The sequence below is a fragment of the Pogoniulus pusillus genome, chromosome 18, assembly GCF_015220805.1.
Source record: "Pogoniulus pusillus isolate bPogPus1 chromosome 18, bPogPus1.pri, whole genome shotgun sequence".
In the NCBI taxonomy this organism is placed as follows: domain Eukaryota; kingdom Metazoa; phylum Chordata; class Aves; order Piciformes; family Lybiidae; genus Pogoniulus; species Pogoniulus pusillus.
Window position 1 is genome coordinate 3,128,709 of NC_087281.1, and position 18,477 is coordinate 3,147,185.

Below are 18,477 nucleotides of genomic sequence, written 5' to 3' on the forward strand. Positions count from 1 at the left end.
CAATGCAGGTGTGCACAGCAGAGATTTCCATTTGGATTCCAGCTTCTGATGCAATTCAATTTCTACCTGGACACATCATTTCCAACACTTTCCTGCAGCATCATTCCTCTATATTCTCTAATAAAGACCTAACCATTTGAAAATCAGATATGTCCCACAAAACAGGAGAGTGCCTTCACATCTCCTAGCATCCAGCAAGAATGATGGAGTCCAATTTGGTAATCCATCAAGGTTGTTTGAATGGCCACGCCATGGCAAAGAGGGTCACAGCATGGGAGAATGATTAACTTAGTCTACCTACCTTGTTTGTTTGATGCTACCTCACTCCAGCATGAGTCAATAAAACTTTGTGCACTGACACACACAACTTCCAGCACCCACCAGCTGGGACAAAATGGGGCCCCGAAAAGCTGCCTTTCTCTTGCTTTTCTTGCTCAGCTCAGGTAAGAGTCCTTTGCCTTTCACTTTCTTAGGTGAGATGGGGGGCAAACGGTTGCAAACTCTATTTGATGAAAGTAAGTCTCTGCATTCCTGTGCTACCACTGTGCTGGATGCTGGTGGATTTGAGACTTACTGGCCATGAAGCTAAGTCTGCATTCCTGTGCTACCACTGTGCTGGATGCTGGTGGATTTGAGACTTACTGGCCACGAAGGTAAGTCTCTGCATTCCTGTGCTACCACTGTGCTGGATGCTGGTGGATTTGAGACTTACTGGCCACGAAGGTAAGTCTCTGCATTCCTGTGCTACCACTGTGCTGGATGCTGGTGGATTTGAGACTTACTGGCCACGAAGGTAAGTCTCTGCATTCCTGTGCTACCTCTGTGCTGGATGCTGGTGGATTTGAGACTTACTGGCCACGAAGGTAAGTCTCTGCATTCCTGTGCTACCACTGTGCTGGATGCTGGTGGATTTGAGACTTACTGGCCATGAAAGTAAGTCTCTGCATTTCTGTGCTACCACTGTGCTGGATGCTGGTGGATTTGAGACTTACTGGCCATGAAAGTAAGTCTCTGCATTCCTGTGCTACCACTGTGCTGCATGCTGATGGATTTGAGACTTAGTGACCACAAAGGTGCTACCACTTGCTGGATTTGAGACTTACTGGCCATGAAGGTAAGTCTCAGCATTCCTGTGCTCCCACTGTGCTGGATGCTGGTGGATTTGAGACTTACTGGCCACAAAGGTGCTACCACTTGGTGGGTTTGAGACTTACTGGCCAGCAAGAGTTGCTGCTAAAGTGGGAGCTGTGGTTGCTTCAGTGTTGTGTTCATCAGAGATATGATAAGAGCAGCAGCCTTGGTGTCTGAGTAAGGAAGTAATGGGAAGTATCTTATCAAAGGCTTAATACAAGACATAGTTGTCTGCTCTCATCAGCCTTTCATCCAATGGTCATTACCTTTCTCTGTTATTACCAAATACTCTGATTCTTGCTTTGAATGCTTAAAAATTAGTAAATATATTGTGAAAAACAAAGCCACCTGTGCTAGTTTGAAGCTAATTGGAATGTTTTAATGAGAGAAATTAGATGATAGGCTGTGAAAAGGAAACAGTGGTGATGTCTGCTGCACTCATAGGCTTGCTGAGATGGATAAAAACAAGAACACAAAACATAGTGTGGCAGTATGGGTGTTACCTGCCCCCCACTCTTATGAAATCTCCCAGACTAGACTCAGCTGAGCTGGAAGTTAAGGAATGAAGTTTTGTATTTACAGCTTAGCACAATATCCAAGCAGGTATTTACAATCTATACAGCTATAGAGAGAAACATACAAGGTAAAGGTAATACAGAAACACAGCAGCCCTCCCAGAAACCAGAGTCCCCAGGAGGGGCTCCCAACCACCCTTCCACCTGCTTTCCACCCCTCTACCTTATCCCAGACTTTGCCTTATGTTCAAGGTGAGTTTGGAGAGTCAGCCAGGGGCGTTAGGAAGCAGAAGGATTAGTTACACAGAAAGCAGGCCAGGGAGAAAAGTACAGACACCAGCTGCAACAGAGAGCCACTGCAACTGTGCTATCTGTGTTTGTGTTCCTGTTTTTATCCATCTCAGCAAGCCTATGAGTGCAGCAGACATCACCACTGTTTCCTTTTCACAGTCTGTCACCTAATTTCTTTCACTAAAATATTCCAGCTAGGCTCAAACTGGCACACATAGATTATCCAGAACAGGAGAGTCACTGAGTGAGTGCCTCTGTTGCAGTTGGTGCCCTGGGTTGCTTCTGTGTAACTAATCCTTCTGCTTTCTAACCCTCCTTGCCAAGCCTCCAAGCTCACCTTGCACGTAAGGCAAACTCTGGGGAGGGACTTTTTAGGCTGTCAGGGAGTGACAGGACTGGGGGGAATGGAACAAAGCTGGAGGTGAGGAGATTCAGAGTGGAGGTGAGGAGGAAGTTGTTGAGCATGAGAGTGGTGAGAGGCTGGACTGGGTTGCCCAGGGAGGTAGTTGAGGCCCCATGGCTGGAGGTGTTTAAGGCCAGGCTGGCTGAGGCTGTGTGCAGCCTGCTCTAGGGTAGGGTGTCCCTGCCCATGGCAGGGGGGTTGGAACTGGCTGCTCCTTGTGGTCCCTTCCAACCCTGACTGATTCTGTGATTCTAAATATTTGCAGTTCTGAGTAAGACAGTAATATGTCAAACATTGAAAAGTTCCACAGAAAGCAAGAAAATTCCCTGCATTTTTATTAATCTTGCATACAAAGGTGTATATTTTTTAAAGCTTATACCCTGCTATGTAATTACAATCAAAAAAAAGAAAGGGGGGGGACACATTGGTATGATCCAAATTAATGATGGCCTTGTCATATTTCTAGAATGAAATGCAATAATCATAATGACAAATGTTATTGTAAAATGCCCAAACAGAATAGCCTTAAAGTTGCATGGAAGCTCTATCATAACAGGAACTCTTGTTCTTGTGAACGCACTGCAGCTTACCTGTGGTAGGATCTGAACCTAGTGTGATGTTTTCCCTCAAAACTCATTGCTTCTTAGCATTGTTTTTGTTCTGGCACTTTATTATGCAATTATTAGAACAGAATAGAATAGAATCAAGCAGGTTGGAAGAGACCTCCAACATCATCCAGTTCAACCTATCCCCCAGCTCTATCCAATCAACCAGACCATGGCACTAAGTGCCTCATCCAGGCTTTTCCTGAACACGTCCAGGGACAGCAACTCCACCACCTCCCTGGGCAGCCCATTCCAATGCCAATCACTCTCTCTATCAACAACTTCCTAACAACATCCAGCCTAGATATGCCCTGGCACAACTTGAGGCTGTGTCCCCTTGTTCTATTGGTGGTTGCCTGGCAGAAGAGGCCACTCCCTACCCTTCAGGCAGCTGCAGACAGCAATGAGCTCTGCCCTGAGCCTCCTCTTCTGCAGACTGCACACCCCCAGCTCCCTCAGCCTCTCCTCATAGGGTTTGTGCTCCAGGCCCCTCACCAGCTTTGTTGCCCTTCTCTGGACACATTCCAGTATCTTAATATCTCTCTTGAATTGAGGAGCCCAGAACTGGACACAGCACTCAAGGTGTGGCCTGAGCAGTGCTGAGTACAGGGGCAGAATAACCTCCCTTGACCTGCTGTTCCTAATCCAGGCCAGGATGCCATTGGCTCTCTTGGCCACCTGGGCACACTGCTGGCTCATCTTCAGCTACTCTCTATCAGTACCCCCAGGTCCTTTTCTTCCTGGCTGCTCTCAGCCACTCAGTCCCCAGCCTGTAGTGCTGCTTGGGGTTGTTGTGGCCAAAGTGCAGAACCCTGCACTTGGCCTTGTTAAATCTCATCCCATTGGCCTCTGCCCACCCATCCAGCCTGGCCAGGTCCCTCTGCAGGGCTCTCCTACCTTCCAACAGATCAACACCTGCTCCCAGCTTGGTGTCATCTGCAAACTTACTGATGCTGGACTCAATCCCCTTGTCCAGATCATCAATAAAGATACTGAACAGGACTGGGCCCAGCACTGATCCTTGGGACATTTCATCCTTTAACTTCTTTTTTTCCTTCGTGCATCAATAACAAGATTGCTGCTAATGTTTAACTGACAACCTTTAAGGCCAAACTCATCCATAGTCTACATGTGGTAACTCTCTGTCTACCCTGCTGACATTGGGCTAGGACTGAGAAAGAAAAGGCTGAGTAAAAGCTGAAGAAGTCCTTTTCTCTTGCATGGCTGTCAGGAACGAAGAAGAACTAAGGGTCTGGTTCATACTCTGTATGTCTTTCATTCAGCAACTTTATAAAGCCAGACACAAAAACAGGGCACAGAGCAGGACTGACCAGAGGCCAACTCAGGGGTGACCTCATTGCTGTCTACAACTACCTGAAGGGAGGCTGTAGCCAGGTGGGGTTGGTGTTTTCTGCCAGGCAAGCAGCCACAGAACAAGGGGACACAGTCTCAAGCTGTGCCAGGGAAGGTCTAGGCTGGATGTGAGGAGGAAGTTGTTGTCAGAGAGAGTGATTGGCATTGGAATGGGCTGCCCAGGGAGGTGGTGGAGTCGCTGTGCCTGGAGGTGTTGAAGCAAAGCCTGGCTGAGGCACTTAGTGCCATGGTCTAGTTGACTGGCTAGGGCTGGGTGCTAGGTTGGGCTGGATGATCTTGGAGGTCTCTTCCATGCTGGTTGATTCTATGAACAGGTAGCCTTGTCAGCAGAGTCATATACTCATCTGATAAAGAAGCTGTAAAAATCACAGGACTCGTGCAACTCCATGACACTGCAGCTGAAAGTCCATAAAACTCACAGTGCTCTAGTCTGTACCTAAGGATTGAGAGGTTGCATAGCTGTAAGAGCAAAAGCAAATACAAAATGTCAAAGGCCTTTATCAGAAGGACTCTCTGTTTTCAGAGTTTACTGCTAGGGATGGCTATGCTTTTTAGTATCCTACATCTTTCACTTGCAGATGGAGCCTCGAGCTGTTAGGTGAGTTTATCTGCTAGCTTAATGACTTACAACAGAAGGGAGCCTCTGCTGCCTTGCTTAAGTAAGTTCAGTACTGCGGTGAGGCAGATCTCACAGAGAAGGGCTGAACTCACTATGCAAGGACACTGCACAATCCAATGTGGATCAGAAGCGAGTGACAACTTTAGTAGACGCACGCTTATATGTGCTACAGATAATATATGCATACATGTAAGAAGCTAAATGGCTGAATCCCTAAATACCCCATTTGCATGGTGCACCTACTTGCTACGTGCAGCTGCAAGCAGCAAACTACTTCTTATCTTATTCAGAGTTAGCTGTATCCTGCTCCGCTTAGTTGTCTGCTGACTCGTCAAGGACAGCGCCTCGCTAGCTAGCTGTATTAAATGCTGCCTTTGTTTATTCAATATGTCTTTGTTTCTTCAATGTGGCCTTTGTTTCAGTGTGGCCTAGCACAGCCTTAATTTAGTTCCATATACTCATCCTGCTTGCCCACCTCTAAGTCATGTCCATTTTCCTTTAGCCATTCTGCAACACAGTACAGTTATTACAAAATGAGCTGCCCGGGGAGGTGGTGGAGCCACAGTCCCTGGAGGTGTTAAAAAAAAACTGGCTGAGGCACTTAGTGCCATGGTCTGATTGATTGGCCAGGGCTGGGTGCTAGGTTGGACTGGATGAGCTTGGAGGTCTCTTCCAAGCTGGTTGATCCTATGAAAAACAACAAACTGAACATGAGCATAGTGATTACCACAGAGACTGAGAATGGTTTGTTTCTTGTGAGAGGATTTGAAATGGGGCAGCTGTGAAGTGGCTGGAAAAAAATGATGGAATTCTGCAGGACAGATATCAACAATGAGCAATCTTTAGAATCATAGAGTCAGTCAGGTTTGGAAGGGACCACAAGGAGCAGCCAGTTCCAACCCCCCTGCCATGCCCAGGGACACCCTACCCTAGAGCAGGCTGCACACAGCCTCAGCCAGCCTGGCCTTAAACACCTCCAGCCATGGGGCCTCAACCACCTCCCTGGGTAACCCATTCCAGCCTCTCACCACTCTCCTGCTCAACAACTTCTTCCTCATAACCAGTCTGAACCCGCCCACCTCCAGCTTTGCTCCATTCCCCTCAGTCCTGTCACAATGAACAATCCTTGTTTCTTGTCCTTCTTGACTACCACTTCCTCCAAAGCATGGTTGATCAGTGTTTTCATTACACTTTCTGAAGCACCTTGCTTCTTTCCTCTTTGGGTCACCTTCTCTGTTCTCATAGCTTTGCACTCTAGGTTTCTGTCACTTGTTATGGTTTTCAGAGTGATGCAAAACATGGTTGAAGCCACTTCTCTGTCTTATGTTTTCAGTGATGCTCTGCTCTACCCTACTAGATAGGCAAGATTTTTCTTTTCATAGAATCAACCAGGTTGGAAGAGACCTCCAAGATCATCCAGTCCAACCTAGCACCCAGCCCTGGCCAATCAACCAGACCATGGCACTAAGTGCCTCAGCCAGGCTTTGACTGAACACCTCCAGGGACAGCAACTCCACCACCTCCCTGGGCAGCCCATTCCAATGCCAATCTCTCTCTCTGCCAACAACTTCCTCCTAACTTCCATCCTATGCCTCCCCTGGCACAACTTACATTACACCAATTATTCCAGCAGTTAAATGGCAATGTTTATCCACGATGTGACACAGAATTTAACATGACAATTTGCAATAAACCCTCATTTCAGCATTCATATTTTGAACTCATTCTCTCTTTTCCTTTTAGTGCAAGGAAATGTACTGGACAGCTATGTGAAAACAGAAGGAGCTTGGCTGCTGAACCCAAAAAAGCAAATCTATAAGACAAATACTAAAGAAGAATGTGCAGAGCGATGTGAAGCTGAGAATAAATTTATTTGCAGGTAATTTCCAGTAGCTCACATTGTTTTGTTGTTGTTGCAGATGATGGAAAAGTTATCCATATTTATCAGTAGTCTGAACTGTGGGGGGGATTTCTGTGCTAGTTTGAGCCTAGCTAGAATGTTTTGGTAAGAAGGACTAGATTACAGGTTGTGGAAGGAAAACAAGGCTGATGTCTGCCTCACTCATAGGCTTGCTGAGATGTATAGAAATAAGAATCAAATTATAGATAAGGCACTTCTGCTGGGGAACTGGCTGAGCTGCATTTTTCTTTAGCCTCTCCTGCCCTTTTTTTTCTGTCCTAATCCATTTTGCTTTCTAACCCCCTGGCTGAACCTCCATTCTTCCTTGGGACTGGGGTAAGGTTCAGAGGGGTGGGAGAAGGGGGGTTGGGAGCCCCTCCTGGAGACTCAGGTTTCTGGGAGGGCTGTTGTGTTTCTGTATTACCTTTTCCCTTGTCTATTTCTGTCTATAACTGTATGTACTGTAACTATCTGCTTGTATATTGAGCTAAGCTGTAAATATAAAGCTTCATTCAATTTCCAGAGCCAGCTGAGTCTAGTCTGGGTGATTCCCAAAGTGTGTGGGGGCAGGTGACACCCAAACCACCACAATTTCTTAGCAGCCTTTGTGTCTGAGGTTTTCTGTTACAACAAAATATATGCAGAGACAGAACGTTTGGGACGTATGGATGGAGGCAGTGAAAGCAAAGAAACTAAGAGAACTACATTGAACTGTGCCTGGAAAATATTATATCTTAATGTCCAGCTTGTCACACTGTAAACCAGCCTGACATGAAAACAGAAAACCTCTTGCAATAAAGAATAATAATTAATTGCTTGGATATTTAGGACATCAATCATGGCATTGCTTACTTCCATTGCATTACCTACTGCCTTGTAAATACACCCTTTTGTTTTTTCTGTGTGATCATAGAATCATAGAATCAACCAGGTTGGAAGAGACCTCCAAGATCATCCAGTCCAACCTAGCACCCAGCCCTGGCCAATCAACCAGACCATGGCACTAAGTGCCTCATCCAGTCCCCTCTTGAACACCTCCAGGGACAGCGACTCCACCACCTCCCTGGGCAGCCCATTCCAATGCCAATCACTCTCTCTGACAACAACTTCCTAACAACATCCAGCCTAGACCTACCCCACAGCAACTTGAGACTGTGTCCCCTTGTTCTATTGCTGGTTGTCTGGGAGAAGAGACCAACCCCACCTGGCTACAATGTCCCTTCAGGTAGTTCTAGACAGCAACGAGGTCACCCCTGAGCCTCCTCTTCTGCAGGCTGCACACCCCCAGCTCCCTCAGCCTCTCCTCATAGGGCTGTGCTCCAGGCCCCTCACCAGCTTTGTTGCCCTTCTCTGGACACATTCCAGCCCCTCAACGTCTCTCTTGAATTGAGGAGCCCAGAACTGGACACAGTACTCAAGGTGTGGCCTGAGCAGTGCTGAGTCCAGGGGACTATTTACTTCAGAAAAGAGGTGGCCATCTAAACCTTAATGATTCTAAACCAGTAGTTGGTATGAAGGGGACATTGATTAATGCGAGATGATATTTCTCCCCAGATTAATATTGTTTATTATGTGTTGATATTCAGAACTCTCGCCACCCCTGACCACTCATTTGAACCATATTCAGGTTCTTACATGGTCATGGAAACATTCTCTGGATAATATCTAGCTCCAGTCATAACCAGCAAAATATATAAACACAAATTGAATTGGAAGAGAAGATTCCTGTGCTCAAATGCCGCTTGCAGTCAATACACCTCTCACCCACTGGATGGACTCAAGGAGATCTTTCTGCTTATGGCAGAAGGCAATAGAGAATTACAAAGAGGCTTCTAAGTATTTACTCACAAAACTATTACCCAACTTGCAGGGGCTAGCCACAGTCCCAGACAGTGCCCAAACGCCTTCAGGGAACTCTGTCTCATCAGCTGCTGAGACTTGATTCTTCCCAGGCTTCTGGGGAAAGGAGGCAGACAATCTCTGACCTTGTTTCCTGGCTCCTCTGGATGATCTGTGTATCTCCAGGAGGTCTAGTCTTAGCAAGAGACTTTCAGGTGCAGGCAGGATGTCTTGCCATGTGCAGTCTCAGCAGGATGTCACGCTGGGGCTATGCAAGCTGACTGTGTGCAGACATCTGGGGCCTGTTCCTGGTAACCTCTCCAGGCAAATTCAGGATGCAAAATGAGTCGGCAGCAGCCCTGTGCTACCTGCTTATCCCTTTTATCAATATTCAGCCCACAACTAGTGAGGCAATGTACATAGGTTAGCCAATCAGAAAGGCATTTTGCTAGGCCATATTAGGTGATGCCAGGGCCTTCGCCCTCCCCTCCCATGGTTGCCTCCCCCAGCACAGGAGGAGCAGGGGAACACATGTGGGCAAGCCAACATGGATAAGCCCATGTTTGCCCCATCAAGCCTACCACCACAGCAGTCAGCATGGTTTTAGCAAGGGACAGTCGTGTTTGCCCAACCTGATAGCCTCTTATCAAGACATAAGCAGGTGGATTGATGATGTCTGTGGTTTATCTTGATTTCAGTAAAGCATTGGACAATGTCTCCCACAGCATCCTTCTGGCTAAACTGAGGCAGTGTGGGCTGCACAATCAGGTAGTGAGGTGGATGTGAATTGGTTGAAGAAATGAAGTCAGAGAGTTGTGGTCAATGGGATGGAGTCCAGTTGGAGGCCTGTGACTAGTGGAGTCCCTGAGGGCTCAGTACTGGGACCAGTTCTGTTCAATATATTCATCAATGACCTGGATGCATGGAGTGCACTGTCAGCAAGTTTGCTGGTGGCAGAAAGCTGGGTGGAGTGGCTGCCACACCGGAGGGTTGTGCTGCCATTCAGTGAGACTTAGGCTGGAGGGTTGGGCAGGAAGACACTGAATGAAGTTCAACAAGGGCAAGGGTAGAATCTTGCACCTGGGAAAGAACAACCCCAGGGATCAGTATGGACTGGGAACTGATCCTTTGGAAGGCAGTGAATGGAGAAGTTGATGGGAGGTTGACCATGACCACCAGTGTGCTGTTGTGGTCAGGAGGGGCAATGCCATTCTGGGGGTGTATTAGAAGGGCTGTGGCTAGTAGGTTGAGAGAGGTTCTCCTTTTCCTCTACTCTGCCCTGGTGAGGCCACTTCTGGAATAATGTGTCCAGTTCTGGGACTCCCAGTTCAAGAAGGACATAGAGCCACTGGAGAGAGTCCAGCACAGTGCTACAAAGATGATTAAGGAAGGGGAACATCTCTCTTACAAGGAGAGCCTGAGGGAGCTGGGGCTCTTAAGCTTGGAGAGGAGGAGGCTGAGAGGTGACCTCATTAATGTTTATAAATATGTGCAGGGTGAGTGCCAGGAGGCTGGAACCAGGCTCTGCTGGGTGATGCCCAATGACAGGAGAAGGGCCAGTGGGTGGAAGCTGAAGCATAGGAAGTTTCAAGTGAATGTGAGGAGGTTTTTTTTTCCCTGTGAGGGTGACAGAACACTGGAACAGGCTGCCATGGGGAGTTGTGGAGTATTCCTCTCTGATGACATTCAAAACCCACCTGGACCCATTCCTGTATGATCTGGTCTAGGTGATTCTGCTCTGCAGGGGGGTTGGACTGGATGATCTTGGAGGTCTCTTCCAACCTGGTTGATTCTATGGTAAAATTAATTCAGCATGGGGCTGACCAGTCCTTGGAGGTCCCTTCCAGCCCCTGCCATTTTGTGATTCTATGTGATTCTGCAAAACCCTACTTCCAGCCAAGTCCTTACTCTAAACTTACATTTAACAAGGCCCAAGGGGCTCAAAACCACATAAAAACAATGACCAGTGTGTACTAAAGGTTTTTGCTCAGGCTCCTGCCTCAGAGGTCATAGACCTTCAGCAGTACAGCAGGCAACTGGAGAACTGAGGAGAGATGCCTGCTACTCTGGTGGGAGGCATTCCTCATAGGTGCTGAGAGGTTTCCTCTTCTAAGCTTGATGATTTTTGGTTCTACCACTTCTGCAGCACACCTGTCTGAACCAGGTAGGCTGTATGCAGGGCTGCTGTCATTGCTGTCTTCTGACTTTTCAAATGCACTTTATAATTGTGTGGTTTAGCTCCAAATGGAAAATGAGATCTATTTTAATGAGGTGTTACTCTGGAGGATGACAAAGGCTGCTCAACCTAGCACCCAGCCCTAGCCAGTCAACCAGACCTTGGCACTAAGTGCCTCAGCCAGTCCTTTTTTCAACACCTCCAGGGACAGTGCCTCCACCACCTCCCTGGGCAGCCCATTCCAATGCCAATCACTCTCTCTGCCAACAACTTCCTCCTAACATCCAACCTAGACCTCCCCCACCACAACCTGAGGCTGTGTCCCCTTCTTCTGTTGTTGGTTGCCTGGCAGAAGAGACCAACCCCACCTGGCTACAGCCTCCCTTCAGGTAGCTGCAGACAGCAATGAGGTCTGCCCTGAGCCTCCTCTTCTGCAGGCTGCACACCCCCAGCTCCCTCAGCCTCTCCTCACAGGGCTGTGCTCCAGGCCCCTCACCAGCTTTGTTGCCCTTCTCTGGACACCTTCCAGCATCTCAACATCTCTCCTGAACTGAGGAGCCCAGAACTGGACACAGCACTCAAGGTGTGGCCTGAGCAGTGCTGAGTACAGGGGCAGAATAACCTCCCTTGTCCTGCTGGCCACACTGCTCCTGATGCAGGCCAGGATGCCATTGGCTCTCTTGGCCACCTGGGCACACTGCTGCCTCATCTTCAGCCTACTATCTACCAGTACCCCCAGGACCCTTTCTGCCTGGCTGCTCTCAGCCACTCTGTTCCCAGCTTGTAGTGCTGCTTGTGGTTGTTGTGACCAAAGTGGAGACATCATCCAGCATCACACAGCAGAAGTGCAGTGCTTGCTCAAATTGTAACTGAATACTAGAAATGTTGTTCAGGACACTAATGTGCACATTCAACTACTGCTCTTTACAGTGCTCTCTTCTTTTCATTTCAACAGGGCCTTCCTCTTCACCAGTAAAGACCAACAGTGTTTGACCCTGTCTGAGAACAGCAAAACAGCAATGCTATTCAGAAGAGCAAATGCAGTTCTTTATGAAAAAAGAAGTATGTCTATGCCTTTTTAATGCTGTTTCACTGAGATACACTTTCCAGTGAGACCTGCATAACTCTGTTGTAAATGAGGGCTAAGCCTTCACTGGGTCAGATGAAGTGGGTAAGCCAGCCTTTAACCAACACCTGCTTTTGCCAGATAGCAGTGGTATGTTTTTGGTTTGCTTTGCTTTTTCTTCAGATTAGTACTAGATTCCTTCTCCCTCGATCCTAGCATGTTCAGCTTTTCATCAATCCAGACCCCCAGGTCTTTCCCTCAGAGCTGATCTCAGCCATTCCATTCTCATCCTCTATCTGTGCTTGAGATTGTGCTGACCCAGGTGCAGGAGCTTGCACTTGGCCTTGTTGAATGTCATGAGGTTGGCCTGGGCACACCTTTTCAGCCTGTCCAGGTCCTTCTGCATGGATCCCTGCCCTCTAGCAAGTTGACTGTGGTGCACAGCTTGGTGTCATCTGCACACATGCTGAGCATGCACTCAGTTCCTGGCCTGTATCAGGAATCAGGGGAAATAGTCTCAATTTGTACCAGGGGAGGTCTAGGCTGGATGTTAGGAGGAAGTTGTTGGCAGAGAGAGTGATTGGCATTGGAATGGGCTGCCCAGGGAGGTGGTGGAGTTGCTGTCCCTGGAGGTGTTGAAGCAAAGCCTGGCTGAGGCACTTAGTGCCATGGTCTGGTTGATTGGCTAGGGCTGGGTGCTAGGTTGGACTGGATGATCTTGGAGGTCTCTTCCAACCTGGTTGATTCAATTTGATTCTATTCTATGATTCTATGATCATAAGTGAATTAAACCTCATGTATCATGTGGTGAGCTTTAATGAAACAATGGACTTTCAAAAAAGAGTCTACTTAAGCTGATAAAATGTTATGTGCTAAAATATGTCTCTGATTCTGCCCTGTTATCTTGTTTGGTTGAATTTGGGTTGCTCTCTTTTAATCATTATGTACAGCTGTAATACCATCATAGGAGGCAATGAGAAGAGAATGTGTTTCTCTTTTGTTATACTGTGTATTTATATGTTAAAGGCATATTTTACTACTTAAATCTACTTTTGAGCATGATCTCAAAAGAAATGGGTTGCATGACACATTTCTGGCATTCAGGTTTGATAGTGTTTGACTTTCACATGAACTTTTCAAAGCTAATTAAGCCACCTTAGACACCTGATTACTAGGAGCTTTTAACAACATGAGCTGTCTATTTCTGATGGCAGAAGAAAACCTAAGTACTATCAAATGTACTTAAATATATTAGCACGAAAGTGGAGTTTGCAGCTGATAAAATCCTGTAATGATGCTGATTACTGAGGCACACATACCTTCAGTTTATCTTCTAGAGTGCAAGGAGGGCAATGGCGTGGATTACCGAGGAACTGAAGCCAAAACTCAGAAGGGTGTACCCTGCCAGAAGTGGGGTGATGATACCCCCCACAAACCAAAGTAAGCCCTTTTTTGTATGTACTTCTATGGGTTTTTTTTTTCTGGAACTTTGCCAAAATTCAAAATTGTGCTGAGTAGTCTTATAAGCAGTTTGGTGCTAAGAGTCTCCTTAAACATACTTTTTGTACTTCCCTAGAATAAAATAATCCTCTAACTTCAGATGTAACTCAGAAACCTGCAGCTGGGGCTATAGGATCAATAGATGTAGTGTCAATCTTGGCACCTACATTTAAATGTTGTGGTCCTTACCTTAGAGTAAAAGCACCTGGTTCTGCTGAAACAAGACTTTTCCATTAATCTCATCAGGGCAAGAACTTCCCTTGGCTAAAGGTGTAACATGCAGCAGGTGAGATAGAGGTACATCATTATATCAGTGAATCCACAATTAACAGGGCAGTATTTCTGGTATTTAATGAGAAAAAAAACCCATCCCCTTTGTTTTATGGATAACTGGAGGTGCTGGAGCATGTCCAGAGAAGGGCAACAAAGCTGGTGAGGGGCCTGGAACATAAACCCTAAGAGGAGAGGCTGAGGGAGCTGGAGTTGTTTAGCCTGTCCAGGTCCTTCTGCATGGATCCCTGCCCTCTAGCAAGTTGGCTGTGGTGCACAGCTTGGTGTCATCTGCACACATGCTGAGCATGCACTCAGTTCCTGGCCTGTATCAGGAATCAGGGGAAATAGTCTCAATTTGTACCAGGGGAGCTCTAGGCTGGATGGTAGGGGGAAGTTGTTGGCAGAGAGAGTGATTGGCATTGGAATGGGCTGCCCAGGGAGGTGATGGAGTTGCTGTCCCTGGAGGTGTTGAAGCAAAGCCTGGCTGAGGCACTTAGTGCCAAGGTCTGGTTGACTGGCTAGGGCTGGGGGATAGGTTGGACTGGATGATGTTGGAGGTCTCTTCCAACCTGGTTGATTCTATGATTCTATGAACTTCCTATTGAGAAAGCACAGTAGTTAGGTTTCTGAGAACTCTCATATTTCAGCAAACATCTCCTCATTGTCGTCTCCCAGGAAATGTGTTCTAGAGGAGACTTTTCTCCACATGCTAAATGGTGACTCAGCTGAACAAAAATTACTGGAAATTGAATGTTGGAGTAAATGCAAGTATCGAAGCCATGACTGCCTCTAGAGGCACTACATTTCACAATGTGCATAGCTATGGACCTTTGTCTCTTCAGCACTAGCACACAGTAGCAGTGAGACTTCTAATGAAGAGCATCTACAAAATGGTCCTCAGATAAAGATTGCATTTTTAGAGTCATCAGCTGAACAATTGGGTCACTTCACTTATTTCTCTAATCCCATTTAAATTCTATTCCAGTTACACACCTGAAAAATACCCCGAAGCAGGACTGGAGGAAAACTACTGCAGAAATCCTGATAATGATAGAAAGGGACCTTGGTGTTACACAACAGATCCTGCTACCAGATTTGATTACTGCAACATCCCAGAATGTGAAGGTCAGTGTTGGATGCAGTAATATTAAATGTAGTGATTTTATAGAATGGTCTGACTGTGGTCCAGCTATTGGAAATTGAAATACTGGAACATAAGCCACGGACAGGCGAGAGTGCACAAGCTCAGAAGTATGGATAGAAGATTGGAATGACCTTAGAGAATGGTGTAACAAACAAATGCAAGGCTGGAGCCTGTGGTTTTCACTTCTCTCTGCTGACAGAATGCTTAGACACAGTACACATGTTGCTGAGAGAATATGAAGAATGGTTACACCAATTAGTATGTAATTTCTCACGCAAATACATGCAGCAAATGGCAGTTTAGTACAATCTGTAGCCTTCTGATGAAAGGTATAAAAACACATGTTTGGAATGCAATAAACAGATTTGGATTTGAACTTGCTGATGTTAAGCATAGCCCCGTTTCTTACCCTATTACCCATGGTAATCGGCCTGTGGCAGGTCAGGATACGCATTTGGTTTTGGAAGATGTGTTCAAGAATTCACATTGTAACATGTGTTTTAAATTATAGCTTAGTATTTTTAATTCAACTCTTTTTAGAGCTATAGTCTCTAGTGTTAGGGGAGGAGGTGTGTGTTTTCCTGCTGTTGTTTTCTTTAATGAAATACTACAAATATAATCAACTAATTGAAGTCATGAATGGTCCTTGACCAGTTTGTCAAGCACTTTCTGTCTCTTTCGTCCTCCTTCTGCCTTGCTCACACAGTAGAGTGCATGAGTGGTTCTTGACCAGTTTGTCAAGCGCTTTCTGTCTCTTTTGTCCTCCTTCTGCCTTGCTCACATAGTAGAGTGCATGAGTGGTTCTTGACCAGTTTGTCACAGACTTTCTGTCTCTCTTGTCCTCCTTCTGCTTGCTTGTACAGTAGAGTGCATGCACTGCAGTGGAGAAAACTACCATGGAGTAGTTGCAACAACGGTGTCTGGGCTTGAATGTCAGCGCTGGGACTCTCAACAACCTCACACACATGGATACCTCCCAGAAAAGTAAGTCAGAAGCTGCAGTAGGTTGTCATCAGTGGCAGATTAACAACCACATCGCCCCAGACAGGATATTTATTGTGACCATTAATGACATTCATTAAAAATTATTTTTTTTTACTTAGTTTTCCTGAGAAGGACCTGAAGATGAATTATTGCCGTAATCCCGATGGCGAACCTCGGCCGTGGTGTTTCACTACCAGCCCAACTAAACGCTGGGAATATTGTGACATTCCTCGTTGCAGTGAGTCTGACTTAGAATCATAGAATCAACCAGGTTGGAAGAGACCTCCGAGCTCATCCAATCCAACCTATTACTCAGCCCTATCCAATCAAGGCTTCTAGACACAAAGGCATCAAAGACACAAACATGTCTAGACACAAAGACATCAAAGATGTCTAGACACAAACATGTCTAGACACAAAGACACAAAGATGTCTAGGCACAAAGACCTCTAGGCACAAAGACATCAAAGATATCAAAGACACAAAGGCATCAAAGACATCAAAGTCATCTAGACACAAAGGCATCAAAGACACAAAGGCATCTAGACACAGAGATGTCTAGACATAAAGGCATCAAAGGCACAAAGACACAAAGATGTCTAGACATAAAGATGTCTATTTGCAATGGCATCAAAGACATCAAGGTGTCAAAGACATCAAGGCATCTAGACACAAAGATATCTTGGCACAGACACAAAGACATCAAAGACAGAAAGATGTCTAGACACAAAGACACCTAGATGCAAAGACACAAAGACATCAAAGACAGAAAGTTGTCTAGACACAAAGACATGAAAGACAGAAAGATGTCTAGACACAAAGACACCTAGATGCAAAGCACAAAGACATCAAAGACAGAAAGATGTCTAAGACGCAAAGACACCTAGATGCAAAGACACAAAGACATCAAAGACAGAAAGATGTCTAGGCACAAAGACATCTAGATGCAAAGACACAAAGACATCAAAGACAGAAAGATGTCTAGACACAAAGACATAAAGACACAAAGACATCTGGACACAAAGATCAAAGACACAAAGACAGCTAGACACAAAGGCATCGAAGATGGAATGACATCAGAGACAAAGGCATCTAGGCACAAGAGCATCTGGATACAAGGACATCTAGAAAGCTTCCATTCAGGATGTTGCAAGGAGGCAGAACAAATCAAAGGGGCTCCAGAGATAAAGGAAATTTAAAAAATCTTGACTTTTATTTCAAATGGGGAAAAAAAGTAAATCTTGTTGAAATTAGCCTCCAAATAGTTCTTTCGAGGCTAGCCATTTCTGTCTGGTCATGACTGCAGTTACAAAAGAATATGGATGCACTGAGGGGCCTGCCACTTTCACTCCAGTTTTCTTCATAGCATTACCACCCACTCACTTTCCAGCTTCCTTGTGATGGATCTGCTACTACTTGACTGTGTTGCATCCTGGCAGCTATAAAGAGGCAGATGCAAATGTCCTTCATGCAGTTTGACTGCTTGTGAAAACGTTCAAATGGAAGAAAGAAAAGTTTAGACACTTTTAGCTCTTTTCTCTACCTTTTTGGACTTTCCAAACATTTTAGTCTTCAAACCTTATCTGTAAAGAAAGCTAAACAGCCCACTTAATTATAAAGCTCCAATTGGCTATGTTTATGTTTTTACTCTGTCTGGAAGGCATTGCTTAATTTCAGTTCCTGTTTTTTGTCATAGCCACACCTCCCCCAGCTCCTGCACCAGGGCGTCAGTGCCTATCAGGAAGAGGTGAAGACTATCGAGGCACAATATCCGTTACTGAGTCTGGAAACACCTGCCAGCGCTGGAGTTCTCAGTCTCCTCACAGACACGCCCGCACTCCTGAGAACTATCCCTGCAAGTGAGTGTTATGAAGGGCAAATGAATTAATGTGAGGTGATAGTTTTCCCCAAGTTAACATAGAATCATAGAATCAACCAGGTTGGAAGAGATCTCCAAGATCATCCAGGACAACCTAGCACCCAGCCCTGGCCAATCAACCAGACCATGGCACTAAGTGCCTCATCCAGGCTTTTCTTGAAGACCCCCAGGGACGGTGCCTCCACCACCTCCCTGGGCAGCCCATTCCAATGCCAATCACTCTCTCTGGGAAGAACTTCTTCCTAACATCCAGCCTAGACCTACCCTGGCACAACTTGAGACTGTGTCCCCTTGTTCTATTGCTGGTTGCCTGGGAGAAGAGGCCACCCCCCACCTGGCTACAATGTCCCTTCAGGTAGTTGTAGACAGTAATAAGGTCACCCCTGAGCCTCCTCTTCTCCAGGCTAAACACCACCAGCTCCCTCAGCCTCTCCTCATAGGGTTTATGCTCCAGGCCCTTCACCAGCTTTGTCGCCCTTCCCTGGACACATTCCAGTACCTCAACATCTCTCTTGAATTGAGGGGCCCAGAACTGGACACAGTACTCAAGGTGTGGCCTGACCAGTGTTGAGTACAGGAACTCTCACCACATCCAACCACTAATTTTAATAATAATCTGTTCTTCATATGGTCATGGTAACATTCTATAGACCATATTGTTGCAGAGGGGGTTCTCAATGCCTACGCCTATCTGGCAGAGGTGAGAAATTCATTTGAGGTGATATAAATTTTATATAAAAATATAATTTATTAAATTCAATATTTAGGAACTCTCACC

General features: G+C 46.1%; 1 protein-coding gene across 1 annotated transcript in view; it reads left to right on the plus strand.

Annotated features, from left to right (window-relative positions):
- The first annotated feature begins 394 nt into the window (after positions 1–394).
- The window catches only part of LOC135183276 (plasminogen-like), a 37,702-nt gene continuing 19,619 nt past the window's right edge, over positions 395–18,477 (plus strand). Inside the window, exons 1-8 of the mRNA XM_064158193.1 lie at positions 395–443; positions 6,682–6,817; positions 11,809–11,915; positions 13,245–13,359; positions 14,678–14,817; positions 15,700–15,820; positions 15,940–16,058; positions 17,517–17,679. Coding sequence (XP_064014263.1) covers positions 395–443; positions 6,682–6,817; positions 11,809–11,915; positions 13,245–13,359; positions 14,678–14,817; positions 15,700–15,820; positions 15,940–16,058; positions 17,517–17,679 — 950 coding nt within the window. The remainder of the gene's footprint in view (positions 444–6,681; positions 6,818–11,808; positions 11,916–13,244; positions 13,360–14,677; positions 14,818–15,699; positions 15,821–15,939; positions 16,059–17,516; positions 17,680–18,477) is intronic.